Below are 22,490 nucleotides of genomic sequence, written 5' to 3'. Positions count from 1 at the left end.
CAAAGATCGAATTCTTTGAGGCATGAACTGAAGGTTTTGGTATCCTCTTAGCAATTACCTTGTAATGACTGTCGGACTGATGTGGATAGAGCTAATCAAATTTATGCCATAAATAAAAACTGAAGAACTTTTGAAAAAAAAAATTCCCAACAGCGATACACCTGGAATGGTCTTTCGAAGGAAAAAGTTCGACATTCGGAGTGACCAAAAATAATAAATAACTAATAGCTCCCAACAAGCAAATGCTGATCCCTTTTCCCCCCCTCCGCATCCTCAATCCGTCGATATGTGACTAAAATGTAGCTCCGAGGTAACTCTTTTGCTACCAAACACACATACACACCGATCACACGGAACCGGAAGAATGGCCCGTTGATGGGCGGGAAGACGTCCCGCCCAGCCCGTGTGCCACCCGGTGTCGCGTACATCGTGTGCCGTACGTGAACTGGGGCTTGTGGGATTTGACCTCGTTTCCGGGCGTAGAAACGAACGGGGTCCATTTGTTTAATTTTTAATATTTCTGTTTTGGAGTTTTTGTTGTTGTACATTGTTGTGGTTCTATTGGCATAACGGAAAATTGGACTTTCTTTAGGCGGCTGTATGCTGTTTCGGTTAGCTCGAAAGACGTGCACGGACTGGTTACGACGGCAGCTATTGAGCGAGGACGAAGTAGGATCGATTTTTTTATTGTACTATTGTATTGTACTTTTTTTATTGTAGCTGTATCTTATCAGCTTTATTGGCATTAAAGTTGCTCATAGTGCAAACTTCTTAAAGCCAACACTGCTAAATGATCTCACCTGCTGTTACAATTTTACTCATTACAAACATACTATTGCAATATTTTGTACACACTCCATTCGTGTTGCCGATTACGTTCAGTTGATGAGTTAAAACATTCTTTAATTTTGCCAATCGCTTAGTGAAATCGTTGCCTTAAGGCTTTCGCGTGACTGAAGTAATGCTGTCACACTGCTGGAATTTCACATCATCAAATCCCCCGGGCCTGCAGAACATCGTGCACACCTACCGGCGACGGGTGATTCGTTGCAATGTGCCCTTACCCGTACCACTAACAAACGAAACATGACTTTGTTCTGGGCATGTTGTAGTTTTCTGGTTAGTGCTGCTTAGTTTTTGGTTCGTTTTGATGTTTGTGGTCTACCAAACTGTCAGTCAGTGGTCGCCATCGCATGATGCACGGTTCTGGGTGGGTATTGTAGCGATGGCGGGTGGAGATGGGTTTGCTATGCAGTCTGCGCGCCTGCCCATGCCCATGGTGGGGTGGATCGCTGGAGCGTGTCATAAATTTTTCCAAGCACTAACCCCGGGTCGCGTTCGGTAGGCGATGATGGGGAGCCCTTGCACTGCCCAGTGCAGACAGCCATGCGGATCATGATACGCCCGGTGTGGCAGAGCCGTAGGGCACCGACCGTTGGGTGGCCTTCATGATGATGATCTGCCCTCGACAGCACTACACGAGTGCGGTAGAATAGAAAAAGAACGCACCTGTTTGGTTTTTTTCTTTGTTTTGTTTTTTTTGGTTGTTGCTTGCACCCTTTAATATGTGGCTCATATGGACGGCCAATGTAGTTTACCGGGGTGTGGATGGTGTTAGGTGGTGGTAATGGTCGGTGATTTGCTGAAAACGTACACACGAAGAGCATAGTACACAACAACATTGCACGCAGCAGTGAAGATACCACTGTAAACAATTAGTGAAAATATAGTGCTGGTTTTAAGTATCTTTCACACCACAAATTTATTATAAATGTGCACAATTATATTTACATGATGATAGTTTAAGTTTACATAAATTTATCGATTTGACAGTGCTTAAAGTATCGAGTTGAAGCTATTTCTGGAATCTTTTCAAGTTGAAGGGGCATGGGTCGAGGTAGATTTGTGATCCTTCTCACTATCTGGAACGTTCGCATCTTGAAGTTGATTCTGTTCAAGATTTCTTCTGCACTCTAAAAGCTTTGGGAAGAACGTTTTCAACTTCTAAAAATGGGTTACTTCATTGCTACATCGACACATTCCAGTTCAACTTGAAGAGTTTCCGCCAATGATTCTAAAATACTGTTATGCTATGAACTTGATCCGATTTCAGCTTGCACAAGGCCCAAAAATGTGAAAGAATTCCAGAATTATTTTTACCCATTATTGAAGAAAATTCAGAAATGATTTCATTTTTTTCATTTCCATTCTAAAACCCACCAACTGCATTAAACGCGTCTACGAAAAAAGTTAAATTTCCATAGCTTCATATAAGTTTGAGCTCCAACCCTTAGGTATTGTGAGTAACGGTTTGATTAATCTCAGCAGTGGTACGGTTAGTTTTACGCTAGATGGCGCTCGCTGGTTAAAAAGAATCGTGGACGACGATCGATCGAGAACGATCCACTAAGAACGAAGAGAAAGAGAGGGATTTTTAAAGCCAGCAAATAGGGGAGTTCTTTACACAACCAAAAATTCTAACAAAAGATAGAGGACGCAACACTGGACGTAAACAAAATCTAGCCACTTCACCTGTACAAAAAAAAAAAACAATCTGTCGGGAAAAAATCGTACTGCCAGTTTTATATTTTTGCTGCCAATTACTTTGTTGTGCACTCCGTAATCCTGGTCCCGAAGCACGTTCCGATTTGGCCAAAGCCTAGCCCGACTGCTTCAGCCACGTGGTTAAGGGATGAACATTGACAGCACCGCAAGTGTGTTGTTTGCCGAATTCCCTTGCTGGCTTCGTTTACGCAATAGCTACAACCAACCGGGTCGGGTTTTCCTTGTGTTTCTTTTGCCTGTTTTGTAGGATGGGTGTGATAACATGCGCTTCTGTGGGATGTTCTGAAAACCCATTCGAAGAACACGTACCGTAGATGATATTGTTTTGCTGATGTTAATATTGTTTTTTTTTCTGCACAATGATTCATTTTCAATTTTTAGAACTATAAAATAATAATAGTGGACTGCGGAGATGAGCGTATGTCGACGCTGTGAATCCACGTATACTGTTAGGATTCGGAGACATTTAGCAGAATTTAGATACCTTTCTCATGTGTTGTACCTAATCGACTCAAAAATAACAACGACGTACGCTCTTGAAGCGTTTAAATCTTTTTAAATCATTTTGCTTTCGAAGATCACGGAATTAGGTAGGAAAATTGTATTAAGATGTTGATTATTCAATAGAAATTCCATCATTCCCGGTGTACGTTTCACACGCGATTAGCTGCAGCTTTAACATGCTCTAGCGCTTAAAATTAGAAAACATTGCTGAAGTTTTATTGTAACCGTAACTTATTCTACCCCGTACGCTAGACGCAGAGATTCTCATCCGGATGGGTAGCACTTACACTATCATTCGGGAGCCTTACCCCTCTCGTTTACGTTGTTTCCCAGCCCGGAAAGTTTTCACATCGACCCATTGCTAGACCCACACAAATTGGCAGCTCTGGCGACGATAAAATTCACTTTCATTCAATTTTAACTTAATTTATTTATCCTCTACTTTCACGCCCCGGTTTTCGACGCCCCGCCAAAGAAGAAGACGGACAAGCAGAAAAAAAAAAATCCCATCACACCTTTACCAGTTTCGTTTGTGCAGACGGCGGTGCAGTGCCGTTTTTTCCTCGACGGGACCGTTGGGCACGACCGTCAGTTTTGCGGGCGCGTAAACAAGTGTCATTCGAGATGATGATAAATTTGCACTCCCCGCTTAACCCCAAAGTTCGCAAATGTCCGTCCGTTTGTGGCGGGGGGAGCATTGCAAACAAAGTTGATGGCCCTCGGGGCTGGGGAATTGGGGAGCTGGGCGAGCAACCGGGAGCGAGAGGCTTGGTCGGTAATGCAAATTAACCGGTGAAAACTATCCGTTTCCCGTGTGTCCCAGTGTTCCTTTCCCGCTTGGGGGATTTCTCTCGGGAAAAGCAAGCCGGTCGCATCACGCTGACCTCATGCTCACCGCTGCGTTAGATCGACTCGCCATGAAATAGTGTATAGCAGAGCAAAACACTAGGGCGCCACAAGGATAGGTGTGGCATTGTGAAATATGCTCACATTTCTGGAACAGCTGGAACGAGGATCTTATGTCATCGGGTTGGTGTATTTTTAGGACAAACAGAAGCAACTCCCCGTAGTTTCACATGTTTAAGCCATCTTTATTCGCCGCTCCGTTGCTACATTTTTCTATTGCCCATTTACCCTATCTTTATTTCCTATCTTCTGCCTAATAACGATTTATATCCAATTATTGCCAATGGCTTGATTTGCACATTGCTACTGGTGGAAGCATAGTTTGAAGCTTTTGTATTTTATTGCACTCTGGTGCACCGCTTTACCCGCGCTGGGGTGGGTGGTCCATTGTACTGATTTCGTCTGCGTTACCAAACCAGTATCATCATCACGGTTCGGGGGATTCGTTGTAATCTTGCGCCACCGTGTGCCCGGCCTCCTTTACACCACGCGGCCTTTTGCAGCGAATGCGTTACGGTGGCGAAAATGTAGCGAAACGAACCAATACACACACACACACTGTGTATGTACGGAGGTAGCAAAGCAATTATAGACGAAGAAGCAGACAAAAATGGCTAATAAAACGAAAACACATAAATCTCATTGCATGAGTAAGCATCGCGATGATGGTACGGACATCAAAATTGAAAACTAAAAGCGTACCAACCGACAAGCAGTGGTGCCCAAGCGTTTGGATGCGGTGCAAATGTATTGCAATGGCATTTGGCGTTGGCTTTTGTCCGTCTCTCCGGTACCGCGCATCTTCGCGCAGCTCAATGCAACGCGCGACAGGATAAGCAGATATATGAACCCTTACCCTGCCGGGGTGGGTACGTTACTCGTTTGCTCGGTGATTTTTTTTTTTTCAAACACCCCGCAGGAAGTAGTGCCTTCACGACGTCATTCTTTTTTTTCCCTCGCAAAACCCTCTCTGTCTGTTATGCGTGCCGTGTGTTTGCGCAGTTCCACGAGGTAATTGGCGTTAATTAATCCATCGCGATGACCACCGCGCTGTCCGGCGTTGAAGCGCAGGTATGCGAATGAATCAGCGTGTGTCGGTTTAGCAGCACACCGGAACACGGTGGCCGGCAGTCGATGAAACAGATGGAAAATATGTACGTTTATGTTAAACGCCTAATGGAGCTGTGTTAGACTATAATGGTTCTAGATTCTAAATTCCAGAACTGCAATATTTCCTTCGATCATGTAACTCAATTAAGCTTCGGGGCCCGTTGCAGATTAATAATCAGTAAATAGATTCAGCACCTGCTTTGACAAGGACCAGATTTTTGGGGGCCATAACATAACATAACACAACATATAATCAAATAACATTTAATAACAAAATTGGGGCGCCCCGGTGGTGTATTGGAAGCGGCGCCGGTCGTCACACGACCGGACCGGTCCAAAATCCCATCAGGACCAAAACTCTGTAGCCGGGACCGACTCTCCGGCTACGGGAAAATAAAGTAAAAGGTTGTTAAAGAGAAGATAATCAAATAAGATTTATCAGATATAGAAGACAAGTCAGTTATGTAAAGAAGTATATGCATGACGTGCCCCACCTGTGCTAATCACTGAGTTAGAGTAAAAAACAATCTTTCTTTAATGCCATTTAACACGTTTGTCACGTTTGTCTATGTACACTGCTTGGATTACTCACCAGCTGTTTGCTAACAGTACGAAAGAAACTGTATGTGTGAATGTAATAATTATCACACTACACTTACAGTCTTATTCTGAGTTACACGCAATTTAAGTTGCACATTTTGGACGATATGTGGGATTTTAATATTATTAATTTAATCAAATGTGTCAGTTTGTTGAGTTTTTTTTTAAATATTATCAGTTTTTAATTATACAAACAAATTGTGGTATATTTTTTTTATTCTAATTTAGTTCTAATTTCCTGTTTTGTAATAATAATTAGTTATATTTATATCAATTTTAAATTCTTTTCTCAACGTAAAGTTCCTCGAATTTTCCTGGAACGTAACACCCTTGTATCATAATAAAAGGTTATGAATAGTAATTTAGTAACTTCCATTTGCATTTTTTCCAGAAAATAAAAAATAGATTTACGGGCCCGGTCGTTCTTCCGATGCATAGAAAAAAAAATCTACAACATGTATTCTTTTCTTTTTCATCATTTTCTTGAAACTTAAATTCTAGAAAAATTGATAACATGTGTTGTAACATTCCAGTCCCACCGAATCGAACGAACTGTACGCTTTAACATTAAATGGGTTTACAAACTGAAGAATTAGATCATCACACACTCGCCTGGTGAAGCGAAGAATTCATTAAGAAATGGTGTACGTACCCATTTCCCTGCCTAACGGTGCCCACTGGTAGCAGATCATGCAAAGCCGTGCGCTATATGGTGCCGGGAACCTAGCGGGAAATCGAAAAAAAAACAAAATTAGAACACGTGCGTATAAAATCACGGTGGAAATGCTTTTGAAGTTCGCCAACCAGTACAGGCGCTGTAGTCCATTTCATACACACGCTAAGAGTTAAACAGGCACATTTAGCCGAAATTAGTCGCGGAGATAATGCGCGCTCGATATAGTGGCGTTAATGCGTTCCATGTTAGCAAAAACCGGTAGAGTTGTTTTCATTGTAGAAAAAAATGTGAAAAGTCGTTGCTTTGCTTCTGTGAACCAGAAACAACCGCAAGGGGGCCCGAATTGGTGTGACGTTCTTGTTGTACAACTTCCTGTTACTGCCGGGTGCCGGATTATCGCACCAAACCGCGAATGAGGCGCTTTGACGTACTAGCCGGGGGAGCGAGTGGTTGTGTGTTTATTAGCATTAGTAGTGCGTTAAAAAAACAAACAAACGCATTCAAATACATTCACACTTTACCGCCGTGCAATGGAGAACACTGATGAATGAACCGACGGTTGGTGGTTCTGAGTTACTGGCGGATGCTTTTTTGATGTTAAAGAAGTAGTACACTCTGAGAAAAAGGTGATTTTCCAGATATTTTTTTTTAAAATGATAATTATAAATGCATAATAAAAATGTATTATATATATTTATGCTAACGTTATTCGGATACTAACTTTGATTTCGGTTTTCTTGCCAACATTTGGGAAACTCCTTTGTCGCTTTGTTATACCAGAGAGACCAGCGCTGGTTGGCACGTCTAATCGTCAGCGTACGTACTGAAGTTTTAGATTCTGATTTATTATTTTATTTGTCATGTTTACTTGTTTATTAATATTTTTACTTTATGATCTTGTTTCAACCATGTTATTGTTTTGGTATTATTTTAATCATGATTTTTACTGTTATGTTATACGTTCCATTGGTAAAAAAAGTCATCCTTGTGTAGTTAAACACTAGAATTTCAAGATAATTTGGAGTTTTAAGTCTCTTCGACACTGTTACGTCACTTCGAGTCAGTTACGTAACTTTAAATGGAGGAACTCTCGGTCTCAGGAACTACAGGGTAAAGTTTCTTATTAATGATTGCTGTAAATCAAATCATATGTCATATGTTTTAGTCATAATTATATTAATTCTAATGAAATAATATTACACCCAGGTTTAAGCGTTTGCAATTGTGGCGTAGGTACAAATTCGTTTACCTTTTCCCAACGTCCTGCCTGTATGTTTCATCACTATGAGCCGTATTTTTGCTGCAAAAAGTATCAAATCGAGGAGAGACTGTATTCGCAACGAATCAAACCCAAATCAAGGTTTGTTCAATAAACGGTTACACGTGCTACAATGGTGGCTGTCGTCGTCGCGCAGTCCACTACCGAATTGGTCTTACACTGCTCCAATTAACTCCACCGCTGCATGTAAGCACGCAAGCAACGAAAGCCCGACGGCCAGACAAACTGTTGCACAATCCCGCTGATCGCGGACCGGACCGACGAAGACGCGCGCGACGCGTGATGAATCATATTGTCAAGTGAAGAAGAACAGGAGAAGCAAAAAATGCCACTCGTACACACACTTTTCATACCTTGCAAGATGAAATACCGCGTTGGAATGGAATGGAATGGGCCCAGCTTCGTTGCCAGTGTGCATTATTTTCACTTTAATTATACAATGCGATGCATTCCTGCAATGTGTGCTGCTTTCCCGCTTCGTTCGCTTTCATCGTGGTTGTGTCTATGTGGCTGTTTTTCTGTATTGTTGTTGAGTGGCTTCCTTCCATGCATATCTCCACTCACTTGCATTGGTGGATGGCCCGACACCATCCAACAGCAGCATCATCAGCACTTTGCTTGCAGCAAATGCACTTGATATGCAGCGGAATGCAATGAAACCGTACCGGGGTCGAACACTAGGTGGTTGAACGATCTTGCCGGACTGGTTGTGTTAACTGGACTGATGGTGGTGTAACAACAAGTAACTAATATGTACATAATTGCTATCAGCAATAAATTTGAACAAAAAAAAAATGTATTTGTTAGCAGCAATACTTCACACAATATCTTCATTTAGTTACACTGTGGACACCCAGTTCAAGATACTTTTCAATGCTTGAGATGGATCATAAAGCAATTAGATGGTAGCAAACGAGAATGGCTGTGTGGACGAAATGAGCCGCCAAAGAAAGTTGTTTGATGGTGTGCGAGATGCTTAGAGCAGCATCGGTGTGTTTCCGGTTTTTCTGGGAGTTTCTGCTTATCGCTTCTGCAGCCAGGCCGGAAGTGCACAAAAATGTGTGCGAAAATGAGCAGCACAACAACATTTTCTTGTGAACATGTAGCGTTTTCAAGACACTGTTCGCGTGTTTATTGTAGTAGATGGATGAGTGAGGCGTAGATGGAAATGTAACCGGCGCAAAAAATATCGTCCATCGTCCCCTCCGCTTCGCTCATATGTAAGGTTGGATCTGATCGTGAGATGAAAACTATCTTTTCACCTATTGTTTGCATTTGGTCGATGGTGGTGAAATGGAAATGGAGACACACGAAACAAGCATATGGGCAGCCGCACGATGCCCATCTGTTTCGTGTTTGTTCTTCGCCGTAGACAGTCAGTCAATAGAACAAGGATAATGGGTTTGTTTCCAGTCCAGTTGCGGACCGCGTTCTAGTTGCGATTTTGGCGGTGCGCTTGTGAGGGAATTCTCGCCATGGATGAAAACTGCAAATGGCATATACATTGTGTATCGTAACGTGTTACAAACGAATGAATCGTTGAGTGTTGTTCGCGATGTCTGAATGTTTCGTTACATTGTCATGCGTCATATTCACTTTCTAACTGATGCTCCAAACTTATAATTATTCTTCATACTAATGATGTGTTCTTTTCTTTATTTTTAGAAATTCTGCCACTTCACAAAATACGGTCAAAAAACTGTCAGTAAGGAAATAAGAAACTACATCTTTACGGCACAACTTCTTCGTGTAAGCCATCTCGCTGCGCATAGAACGCCCTACATCACTCTACAACACCCAACATCCCACCAGCGCAGGATTCTGTCGCGACAGGATATATCACCAGCAGCGATCGACCTGTAATATTGTGGGCATATTGGCATACACAACTTGGACACATTGAACTCATACCCCACAACGGCAATATCCGAACCCTTACCATCGAACACCATCACCTAAACCACCGCCGCCGACGTCCATCTATCGACACAGAAACACACGCAACGAGTGGGCGAAGGAATCGTCAAGCTAGTGTGTACACATTTTATGCCAAATTTCGTAAAAAGCTAAACGGATAAAAAACAATTATCCCTCCGTATATCGGTTGCCCAATCCTCGTAGTAGCGTGAAAAACACAAGCGCGGCCAAACACACCCAAACCTTTAGCCTAAAGCGCCAGCTTTGCTCGTGTAGTGTTTTCCTTCGTTTTCCTGTCCTGCGACCGCGTGGGTAGTAGGTATCCTCTGCCTAACTGTGCACACGTCAATATTTTAAAAGTATTAAAAGTTTGATTGGGCTTCCTTTGCGAAGGGTTGTTCGGTAACCGGTGTTGTTGTATTACGCTTTCCTTTATTATTTACGCCATCCGTGTATCTGTGTTTTCGTGCCCACTGTTAGTAGTTTAGTTTATGCTTTGTGTTTTTTTTCTTTCCTTTTAGTTTTAAACTAGCTAGCGCCTCGATAGATTAATACATCACACATCTCAACAAGTACGCTTTATTTATACATTATTAATACACACATCCCTGTAATCGGTACGGTTCAAGATTACCTCCCGTCAATTAAATAATTTCTTGTGATTTTCTTGCAAGACACAGACGCTTAAAGCAAACGGTGCTACCAACATTTGCAACAAGTATATTTAACAGTATTTTTGTTCACATTGGTTCAGTGTTTTTCATCATAAAAATAACCCCATCGCAAACGAGCGAAAGTAAGAGATTTATTTATTACTTCACACAAATATCTACACTCAACGCAAGTGATACGCACAAGATTACACAGTAAATAGATATTTTATTTATCAAAGTGTGTGCAGTTATACAAGGGTAGGTAAAGAACAGGATTTATGGATATGGTTAGTAATAATAGGAGATTTGCCAACCAGCACACTTCACTAGCGCAGTAAATGCTTTACGATCTACGCGATTCACAAAGACAGGAGAATATAGGAAATACCTACAATTTTTGGCACTGCATGCTACCCCTGGGTGACGCGAAGCGACGAAAGGTTCTTTTTGACATTCGTCGTTCGACATACATTCCGTGTTTCCGTAACGGCTTGACGCAGCTTCTCGTCTTTCAAATCGATACGCCGAGCGCCGAAGGGCTGCATTTTGCAGCAATCTAAAGCGATGAACTAATTCCGTATGAAAGAGCGTATATGAAGCGGTTCTCATTATCCTTTGCACGAGGAAGCACCAAAAAAAAACCGCACTCATTCGACCATTCGGCTCCGAACGCAACGATAGAAGCGAACGTGAATTAAATACTCTCGACACTACATCATCCCTCACATCATCAACCATCACCATCCTGTCGTGTGTCGTGTCCCACCTGCTGCCATTCCTTCATTTTCCTCCCGCCGCGCTCCGCTAGTATGACCCTCACGGTGTCGGAAACGGACAGCAATAGTCTAAGGAACCCGGACATGACCGAAACTCTACCAAGCTCTGAACTATCCCTACTAGCCAAACTGGAGGCCGCCAACAAGCTGATCGAGAGTGACTCGAAGAGTCTCAATTCGCTCCAGAGTTCGGCCCATAGCCGAAAGAGCTCCGACACGAGCCAGATCAGTTTAAATTCGGGCGCCTCCTCGGTCGGTGAAGAGGATGTCTGGTCGACCTGGGCCAGCATCGTCACCGACTGGGAGGCGAGCCAGAAGCGCAAAGGACCGACGGTGAAGGAGCTGGTACGCAAGGGCATACCACACCACTTCCGGGCGATCGTATGGCAGCTGCTGTGTGGAGCTTCCGATGCGGACAAGAAGCAGTATGCCGAGTATATTAAGGCGACGAGTGCGTGCGAGAAGGTGATACGACGTGATATTGCCCGTACATACCCAGAGCATGACTTTTTCAAGGAGAAGGATGGACTAGGCCAGGAGGCACTGTTTAATGTGATGAAAGCGTACTCACTGCACGATCGTGAAGTTGGCTACTGTCAGGGATCTGGTTTTATTGTTGGACTACTGCTTATGCAGGTAAGAATCATTCTGGAATGTTGGCTTCTAATACAGTTGAAAGCAATCATTAATGTTAAATCTCAATTTGCAGATGCCCGAGGAGGAAGCGTTTGCCGTTCTTGTGCAAATTATGCAACAATATCGCATGCGCGACATGTTCAAACCCTCTATGGCGGAGCTCGGGCTGTGTATGTACCAGCTGGAGAATATCGTGCAGGAGCAAATACCTGAGCTACATCTACATTTTCAATCGCAAAGCTTCCAAACGTCTATGTACGCATCGAGCTGGTTCCTGACGCTGTATACTACCGCACTGAATCTAACGCTCAGTTGTCGTATAATGGATGTGTTTCTGTCGGAAGGAATGGAGTTTATTTTCAAGGTTGCGATTGCACTTCTCACGATTGGCAAGGACACGTTGCTTTCGTTAGACATGGAAGCAATGCTTAAGGTATGTTATACTTTGTTTTCTGTGTGAGGAAATGTGCTAACGCTTGTTTTATTTCTTCTCCTTCAATATTTGCAGTACTTCCAGAAAGAGCTTCCGCAAAAAGTAGAAAACGATGCGGATGGACTATTTAATCTGGCCTTCCAGGTGAAGATCAATACGAAAAAGATGAAAAAGATGGAGAAAGAATATGCTGATCTTCGTAAGAAGGAACAGGAGGAAATGGTGGAACTAAGGGTTAGTTGTACTACGAGTACCTATTTCTGTCTATCGCTAGAATACTCATCAAAACTAAACCTTTGCACATTTTGACTTAACAGCGACTACGGAGCGAAAACCGTTTGCTAAAAAAGCGAAACGAACTACTCGAGGCAGAAAGTGCAGAACTGGCTGATCGGCTCGTTCGGGGACAGGTTTCCCGCGCCGAAGAAGAAGAAACTAGCTACGCGATTCAGTCCGAACTGCTGGCTCTCCGACGGGCACATCTGGAAGTTTCACATCAGCTAGAAAACGCAAATGAAGAAGTGCGAGCACTAAGTTTGCGACTGCAGGAAAACGTAAGTATGGCACGCACAGAGTTACCGAACCAACCGGTTAGCTTTAACCGTAAAACATTCTTTCAAAGTAGAGAATATGAAAATGAAGGAATGAAGGACCTTCGGAAAAGGTTGCTGATGTTGTTACTTCTCTTCTTTGTGTCTTTTCTTTCTCTCTACGTCTGGTTTTGGACTCATTTTTCCGTTAAATGTGCGATATTACTATATTTGCTGAAAATATAGAATCCGGACAATTCACTCGAATCCGTAAGTTCCGAAGGACACGATCCCGATAAGCCATAACCATTATATTTTGGTTTTGTTCGGAATGAAATGCTGTAGTAATTTGGAATGTTTTTTTTGCCTCTCAAACACGAAACGACAATTAATTATAAACTATTTTTACCGAAGCTCATTTCGTTGCGAGTGAATAAATTATCATTTTAACCAATACAGAGCACACACGAGCTTGTCACTAAGCAGCATGCAGCAATTTATATGCTTTTTACCAGATACTTTATCACACGAAGTAATATTTTTTCAGCAAATTTACAAAAGCATGAGTTTCATCATGCATTTTCCACAATTTATTTCTATAGTAATAATATCATACAAGTCATTACAAATTACTTACTGTACATATTTCTATGTCATGTGGTTCAATTTCAAAGTATTACATTTTCGAAATGTCCTCAAAACAAGTTTTGTTACTTCATTAGTTCTTAGTATCATTATAGAAAACGTATGGAATTTCTTTAAATGATTTTGCTTTAGAAATTGTTACGCTCGCATGGTTTTGAACTATTAATTAATTTGTTGTTTATGTAATGTTTTCATATCTGAAAGATATGTGTGTTTTTGTTTTAGTTCACAGTTCAAAATTTCTTCAAAACATTGTTTACACCAGTTGTGTATTGTTTTGCGTTCGTTTCATTTATATATTCATATGTTGGATAGAAAAAAATTATGCATGTATTTCAAGAGCTTTATTCGTTCGTCTAATAAAAATATTGAATTATTTTCTCTTCAAAGAACAACTCTCGACAGAACTCGTTTGATGAGTTGATTATGAAGGAAGAAGCACTGAAACAACGAGACGAAATGGTTTCATGCCTACTCGAAGAATTGGTCAAGGTGCGACAGGGTCTCGCCGAAAGTGAAGATGTGATTCGTAACCTAAAGACTAAGATCCAAGAGTTGGAAGAGGTAAGCATTTTATATCTATCACTGCTCCATAAAAATCGTGATGTTTAACTCAAATCTCCTGCTTTCAAGGATAAAAAACGACTGCGCGAAACCACCACAGACAACTCGGTAGCACATCTTCAGGACGAGCTGATTGCAAGCAAATTGCGCGAAGCAGAGGCAAGCTTATCGCTCAAGGATCTGAAGCAACGCGTGCAGGAACTGAGTACTCAATGGCAGCGGCAACTTTCCGAGCAGCGCAACGATCCGGCCCAGAGCAATGACTCCGGCGCAAAGAAGTTGCTGTTCTGGGAGTCGGGCCGTTCGCAAGACTTACAAAAGCTCGAGGAGGAACTCATGACCACCCGAATACGGGAGATGGAAACGTTAACCGAATTGAAAGAGCTTCGGTTGAAGGTGATGGAGCTGGAAACACAGGTGCAAGTTTCGACGAATCAACTACGGCGGCAGGATGAAGAGAGCAAGAAAGTAAAAGAAGACCTAGAAGAAGCGCTGGTTCGGGAACGCGAGCTTGCGAATAAGGCACGCGAACAGCAGCACCGTTACTCCGATCTCGAATCTCGCATGAAGGACGAGCTAATGAATGTGAAGATTAAATTTACCGAGCAAAGTCAAACGGTGGCGGAGCTGAAGCAAGAAATTTCAAGACTGGAAACAAAGGTTTGTAATTTTTGGTACTGTACTCTATTGCAATTTCAACAATCAATACTAAACTTGTGATGATCACTATCCTTTCAGAACTCGGAAATGCTGGCCGAGGGAGAGCTGCGATCTAATCTGGATGAATCAGACCGCGTCCGAGATCTACAGGACAAGGTCGCCGAGCTAAAAGCTGAGGTAAGATACGGACAATATAGCGCTAACTTTGGCGAAGAAGAACTCTTATGTATATACACAGCCGCCATTGCTTCATAGCTACTGGCGCACTTTTGAAACACATTAAACACTTTTGAAATTGGAGCTAACATGCGTTAGAGTTAAAATACGAAGGGTTAACTGTTTTAACAAGCTTTGTTTTAATATTGTTCACTACACAACTACATTGCAAAACTAATTAGTAACTTTAATGTTAATATGGTTTATTGAAACACAAAGCTAATCGAGCTTTAGGAATTTTGTTTTTTAATGGTTCAAATAATCATTGTTTGGAGCTCTAACGTGCAGCTTTCTCGGTGTCATTAATACTCACTTACACGGCAATCACAACACACTCTATTCTACAACACTCTCACCGCAATGTGCTAAAATTATTCACACAGTTTGTACATAAAATTCAAAACGTATAAAGTTGCTTTTCTCTTTGGCGTTCTTTTTTATATCGTATCTTTGACCTATCTCACTTGCATCTACTGCGTGGTGTAATAATTCGTCCCATCGGTTGGGTGTTGGGTGAAAAAATAACAACAATAATGCAATAAAAAAACATTCACACACATCTGGGGATGACTGTCATGTATGTGTGTAGTTTCCAACCCCGATTACCAGTCCGGAGACTGAACCATGGAAATGGATAGCGTAAGAAGTGAATGTAATTGCACACAGTATTAGCCAGTATGGTGTGATTTTTTTGCACACAGCTGGGCACAGTAATGGTTATTGAAGACATTCCCACAAACAGATAAGTGTAATAAACCATTCCCAGGAAGAAGGACGCCGGTGAGGAGGAAGACTACTTACAGCACAAATCAAATCAGCACAGCGCATTTTGCAAATGGCTTCCAGAAGTGCGTTACACACTACCCGTAACGGAATCGGAAATATGATGAATTTGATTTGCAACGGACGAAGTCGCAGACAACACTAAATTATAGTACTTATAAACCATACTCATTGGAGCATATTCGTACCAACCATAAACGATCATCGTAGATGTAGACGTGTTTGTGTTGACTAGATATAATTGGATGCCAAATGTGAATGTTTGCGAGACCACTGAAGAACACGAGTAATCACCTGCATCACCAACCCGGGGATCTTAAATTTCTACCATCAAAATCCAAGAATATCCGAGACAGATCTGAAGCACGGAACAGCTCATCATGGGAACACGGTTTTACAGCCTTAGCTGTTGTAAAACCGCTTCAAAGGAGGAAAACCATTTTAGCTGCAGCGAGTTCACCAATAAAGATGGGTAAACGATATTGGATTGAAGGCGTTGTAAAATTGAAAAGGTTAACAACATTAATCATTGAAATGGCCAGCTTTGTCACTGTAGTAATAGTTTTTTTATGCATGTATCTTTTGGACCTGTTTGGACCTTTACCAATCCCAATATTGTGTAAATTAGTCGAAGTAGAGAAAAGTGGATATAATTATAATCTTTGTTTCGTAGCTATTGTTTGTCATACTGTATCGTATCGCTCTGCATGCTACTAACCCCCCCTTCAAAATTTCTACTTAGCTTGTATCTATGTTTGAATGTTTAGCTGGTAATGAGTCTAATCAATGTGTTTCCTTTACATGCATCCTCAAACCCCCAGCTGACTGCCATCAAAAGCCGTGGAACGGCGTTGAACCTGCGGAAGATTAAGAGCACATCGATACAGTCGATAGATTCGAATGAGATCGATTTTGCCGAGATACAGCTTTCGTCCAAAATGAACATTCCCGGACCACAGGCAGCAAATTCTGGTTCTCCCTCGTGAAAGCGCGTGTGTTCCCGTGACGTCACAACTCCGTATGCACACACAGCCGCGTAATGAAACGCTTTGGGGTCGTCAATGTGAGCGGCGAATGTTTTCTGTTGATGTTGCATCTATTCGCTTTCCACTTCAGTAGAACTCTCCCGTGGGAGCACAGACGGATAAGTGCAAAGTGATAGCAATTAGCGGGCTAGTATGAATATGGAATGTGATGGACAGAGCAAGCATCGGGAAAAAGGTTCCTCACAAGTATGTTTTTATATTAAGCGCATAAAAGTAAGACACAACACACGAGCGGTATAGCAAAAGGAAGCAGTGGGAACATCGACGAGAGATAGTACTACGTTGAGGTTTAGTGTTTGCAATGCATACGCTACATTGCCTATGTCCTATAGATTCGTTAAGTTATGTAGAACGCATATTCAGGACTCATATATGCACTCGCATATTCGGGGGATCCTGGCCCATAAGTCAGTGAAAGAAGCTTTCGCTACGCACTACTTTAGTTGTCATCCTGTTTTAAACGAATGTATGTTTGCTAACAAATTCCATTCACCACACGCTTTTTTAGTGTGCAGGCATTGTAAATGTCTTGAGTTTATTATTATTTTTTTTAACAGTTACGTTATTATTTTCTTTCGTTTCCTACATTGCTATTTTCACCGACTGCTGCACAAAACTTGTCAGTATTGCGTTATACGTTCTAAACTATTCTAAACAGTGCAATAGAATGTTTATTTGTTATGGTTTACTTTGATCCGATTTAAAAGGGTTTCGTGTACAATGGGTTTTGCTTTCTAAAATCGAACTCATTTTGTCACAGACGATCACAATCCTTCAATGCAATGCACGGGCTCACGCACACTGGTGCAATGCAAAAGAATACAGCTGCTGTAAAAAGGTTTTACACTTTAGTTAAGAGTATATTTCTGTTGCTGTTTGTAAATGTGTTTTGCTTCAGTTCTGTAGGATGATGTAAGAAAAGGGAATTTATGCATTACGATTATATATGTGCGTGTGTTCTGGATGGAGGCAGGAGAAGTGAAAACTATTAACATTCGGTATGATTATGTATTGTTTGATGTTGCTTATTTTATTGTTTATAATCGAGTATATTTTCTTATTTGGTCATTTTGGCAAAACCGTACCACTTGTGACCGTGACAGCTCTTATCTATCTGGGTTTTCTTGAATGATATGCGTTTGTCTAACAATATTTAAATGAATGGAAAAAACACACTTTTGTATCAAGGCGTAAAATGGATAGGCATAAAAAAACAAATCTCTTTGAACAACCTCAACGAAATTTAAACAAAAATTAAAAGAATTTGACCGATAAAGATAAGTGACATTTTGTGAGTAGTTGAGTTGCGTTAACGATTCAACCAATTGCTTACCTTGAAGAATTGACGTAAACCACAACACAGGACACCGGTACTAAGCGATGCAAATTTAAGTGAAAACAAAACCTGACACAGCAATAGAAACACAGGTAAAATGGGTGCCAAAACAGAAACGATTTATCATGGAAGAAGGGAGTAAAAGAAATTAATGATTCGCACCGTTAAACCAGGTCGGATAAGTAGTAAAACACTTGAACCGGTTAGGTTGGAAAACACTCAACGAAACAGCACACCCAATCCTTTCCCAACGATACGTTGCGACGATGCGTTACGTTTTTTTTCCCCCAAAATGCCCGGCAAGTATATTACTAACACATTCAACATTCTGCGATATTTAATAATTAGCTAACTAAGCATAACAGCATTAATGCATTAAATAGCATAACTTATCTCAGTAGCGTTTGTCCACTTCTCATAACTTGCATTGATATTCCAAAGTTCTAGCTCCGGCAAAACAATCTATGTTGCGTGAATGTTATGAAAACGAAAAAAAACACAAACAAACACACAGATTAGCAGTAGACGCGTACTTAAATAAATTCGAAATTTTGTGGTGACAGTGTAGACAACCGAACCCCTAGGAACACTTTGATATTCGATAATCTTTTGGGTGGTTCGATTAAAACAAATTCCTTTCTATTGCCATGTGTTTAGCACTAGCGTTTTGGATGCAAGGTTTGTCTGGTTGAGGATTTGCAGAAAAAAATTGGAATAGGGGATTGAAAGGCAGAAGGCAGAAGAGCAACGATCTTGTTACAACAATTCCTAAATACAAGACACGCCAGAAGAGCAACAAAAAAAAAACGATCACAGGGTATCACTGTAACTGGACTACACCGGAAGTGTTAGATGAGAACAGCTAGCCCGAGAGCGAGTTAGATTGGTGTAAAACCAACCAAGGGACACAAATGTCGAATATCAACTTTTATACATCATAGTACATTCGCAACCACACCTATCATACACATAACGTTCCGTTTTGCGTTTTCAAACAAGTTTACTGAGCATATGAGCATTTGGACAGTGTGTCATACAAGGTGGCATCATGATCAGGCAAAAAATGTGGTAAACTTATAACTCATAACCGTTTCTTCGCCGAAGTGCCGTGGCGGAGAGACACGAAAAATCACGAAACGTATATAGCTCATACATTGCAGTGGTAATCGAAACGTGTGTTAAACCAATAGGAAAATGGAAAATGATACAATAATAAAGTAAACCGTAAACAAATATTTTAGGTCTATTTCATCCGATTTGGCGCTACGTTCGTTCGTTCGGACGGGTCCTTGTAGTTTGTGCTATGAACCGGCAAAAGTTCCTTGACATTGCGAACCGAATGTAACAACCGATAATCATCATTTTTGGTTTGGATTTTGAATGTTTACCGCTACGAAAAGGCTGCGTATCGCGTGCGAGTTAGTGAAGTAACGAGAAAATGTAGATATTCGGTGATAACCTGTTTGACTCGGCGCTGCAAAGCATGGTATTAAACACTTTGACACTTTACCAGCAGCCACCACGATGTACGAACCCAACCCAACCCAACCGTGGTTCGTTTTAATTGCAATCCACTCGCAACACGTGACCGCGACCCGTTACTGCGATAATTACCACGCGCCTATTGGGAGAAGAACGTGCAGGTGCGGGTGGGAACCTGGGCGGAACTAGAGACCCGATCTTGGTAGTACGATTCAATGAATGGAACTAGGCGTAATTAGATCTGCCTGTGGGAGCATGACAAATACGCGCATGTTGCCGTATACTGATTGCCGCGGATAAGTGTGTTTGCACCGTACAGATGTTTGTCCATCTGTTTGGCGCGGGAAAGTGACATGTTCTTTTGTGCGCGACCAGCTGGACGGCGATGCACGGATTGTCGCGTGATCGCTTCTCAAATTGGATCTTCATCCAATCATTACCCCTGTACGATGCGGTGCGACGCATTTTAAATTCTGATTCGACGTAAAAATAACCGAAAGAAGCACGAGATGAGTGAGTAAAGTGCCGGCGGTGACATTCGTCACGAGAGCATCGGTTCGGTGATTAGGCTGGGTAAAGCGGCGACCGTGGACAAACACCCCGTTAGCGTGCAGTTGATTATTTCCGGCATAACGTTGGCCCCCTCCTTTGCTGGACGATTGCCGGTACAGTGGGTGCCTTGTTGAACGAAAACAAAAACGAATTGTGGTTCCAATTTCGAGCAATTGCGACTCCCTTTATATGGTGTCCACCAATCCATTCGTTCTGGTCCGCGTTCATACATAAGTTAAACGACCTCCGGAGAGATTTGGACGTGTGTGAATGTTCGAATGGCCTTGAAATGAAAGTCCTCAAATCCTGAACCTGTACTTTGGGGAGGGGAAGATCCACGGATCCAGCTAGGAACGCTAGTCGCGCTCCGCAGGTCAATGTGAATGTGCCCATAAATAATGCGCCATGTCAACGTCACGGGCCACTCCTTCGGGAAACAGCGTTTAAAGCTGAAGCTTTGGTAAAAGATGATGAGTGAATCGTGAACCGCACGCAATCAAGTCGTACTGAGGGGAAATGCATAATTTATCAATTGTTTCGCTGGGTAGCAACAAACATGATCGGTCCATAGATGAGGGAAGTTGTGGAATTTTAAGTTCCCATGCATACACTTGACCGTGGTGCAGAGCAGGTACAACTATGTAACGCAAATTTCGCAAATTCGTCCATAAAACTCTCTTTTACGACCGTTTTGAACGCGCACAAATTTGAGCACGCAACGCGCAACGAAGGACGAAATGTCAAACTAACTGACAGTCACTAAGGGCGGTTACGGGAATTAGTACATTTCCTGTTTGATAGTTGCTTACGAGATTTATCTCACGAAGAGACATGACAGCACGAAGACAATTCCGGGTATCTGTCAACAACTCACTTGGTATTGATCAATTTTGCCCTTGCCTGAAACGGTGCCTAATTGTCCGACTCGCTACTAATAAACGTGCAGAAAAAGGACGGAACGTTGTCGTCCTAGACCTAATGCCATCTGTGACTGCTCGGTAACGATGAAGGAAGAACCTTTCAAAGTTCGTGTGTGTAATATCAACATAGCGACGCATACAGCGCTTTCGGTTCCATACGATTCTCCAGCTAACCACGCACGCATTTTGAGTTCCGACCGTGCCAGGTGTTTCGTACCGATGGCGTCGCCTCACAGCGTGAAGACGATAATCACGCGAGCGTCGTCGGCGCGGTAAGCTTTTTTGTGTTCATCCGACGCGTAACGGAAACGGCCTTAGAAAAACTGATTATTACGCAAGTTGTCGCTGATCTTGAGCTGAGCGGAAAGAGATGCTGTTTTCACAAAGAAATGGTTGATAATTAACATCTCATTTAATAGGCCTGTATGACCCATGTAGCCTTGTGTGTGTATGTTAATGCTAACAATTGGTGATTGTTTTGAACAGCCATAATGCAAATCACTGCTAATGCAATAATTACTAAAACTAAGTTAAGGAACTTGGCAGTAGCAGGAGCTCTATAGCTAAATCTTACAAACTTCTGACAAAAGAATCAAACAAATTTATGGATTTATGGAGCTGTTTAGCGGTGTTACTCATACGATTCTTTAGTGAGTCATTCAAATCATGAGTCGATTCTCAAAAGATTGATAAACCCTCATAGTATAATGAATACTCATAGATTCATCGCAAGGGCTTCCCTATGTTCGAATGTTTGCTGTGCTGGGGTTATTTTATCGGTTTTAATTATTAGTACCTTCTCATCGAATGAAGCTGCAAAAGCATGAGCTAAAACATGATTCCTTGGAGATTCATGAATCTTTCTGAGTTAGTCTATTTTTGATAGAACTCATAAAAAAAAGTTGAGAGTCTATGAATCTTTGAAAACTCATTAAACTTTGAGGATTTTTCTATTTTTGATAATTCAAGAATCTTCTGATGCATTTTGCGATTAATTCAGAATAATAATTCTCAATGAGATTTATCCAATAATATTCCCAAACGAGCAATAGTTCAATAAATACAACGATTGCGCGACATACGAGTTTAAGGCGTTATACAAGTTGAGGTATTAGATCGACCTACGATGTACAAAGGAACTCACTGTCAAGTTTGTGCTGTCTAAAGGCTATTTGGACTTGATTATCAATTAAAGAGTTGGGAAGTTTTCTTAAATTCAAATTTAAACCCCAAAATACATGCCTTAATTTTTAAGGAAAGCAGAAATGTTGAAGGCACAGAAATGTTTGTATTATTATCTGAACAATTAAGAGCCACTCGAATTTCTTGAAATCGCCTAATATTTTAATACCTTCCCAATCTGCTTCAAAATCTGTAACGTATCACGCCTAATTATTTATTGCCGAAATGCTACCGAGCCGCACCGACACCGTCGGTCTGTGTCGGCACGTTTATGTGAATTTAATAGATCATACCGACCGCATTCATTATGCATCCATGCTGACCGTCGGGCCGATTTAATGTCGCCGAAAACAAGCCGAAATCGAAATCTCCGTCTCACGTTTGTCCTTTTTGGCGGAAAGGCAAAAGCGATGCAAAGTGATAAGGGACGAACAGTAGGCGTAGCCACACAAGCGACGACCTTCGAGAATGAATGCTGCCGTGCCGAGTCATTTTCCACGCACTCCACGGCACTCACAG

The 22,490-nt window shown here is 41.8% G+C and overlaps 1 protein-coding gene across 1 annotated transcript; it reads left to right on the top strand.

Moving 5' to 3' along the window:
• Positions 1-11,019: 11,019 nt before the first annotated feature.
• LOC128710423 (ecotropic viral integration site 5 ortholog) lies at positions 11,020-16,439 on the top strand. The gene is made up of 9 exons (XM_053805477.1): positions 11,020-11,622; positions 11,696-12,055; positions 12,131-12,289; positions 12,373-12,609; positions 12,832-12,855; positions 13,621-13,794; positions 13,864-14,454; positions 14,533-14,631; positions 16,275-16,439. The coding sequence occupies exons 1-9, from the start codon at positions 11,020-11,022 to the stop codon at positions 16,437-16,439; spliced, it is 2,412 nt and encodes an 803-aa protein (XP_053661452.1).
• The last annotated feature ends 6,051 nt before the right edge of the window (positions 16,440-22,490 follow it).

Source organism: Anopheles marshallii, chromosome 2 (assembly GCF_943734725.1).
Source record: "Anopheles marshallii chromosome 2, idAnoMarsDA_429_01, whole genome shotgun sequence".
In the NCBI taxonomy this organism is placed as follows: domain Eukaryota; kingdom Metazoa; phylum Arthropoda; class Insecta; order Diptera; family Culicidae; genus Anopheles; species Anopheles marshallii.
Note: the sequence above shows the minus strand (reverse complement) of the source record. Positions and strands in the feature narration are given on the sequence as shown.

What these genes read in the sequence shown, in the direction of transcription:
- LOC128710423 (XM_053805477.1), top strand. Translation starts at nt 11,020, where the DNA reads ATGACCCTCACGGTGTCGGAAACGGACAGCAATAGTCTAAGGAACCCG. An exon ending in AGATCCAAGAGTTGGAAGAG is followed by an intron (nt 13,795 to 13,863) that starts GTAAGCATTTTA and finishes CCTGCTTTCAAG; the next exon opens with GATAAAAAACGACTGCGCGA. An exon ending in TTTCAAGACTGGAAACAAAG is followed by an intron (nt 14,455 to 14,532) that starts GTTTGTAATTTT and finishes CTATCCTTTCAG; the next exon opens with AACTCGGAAATGCTGGCCGA.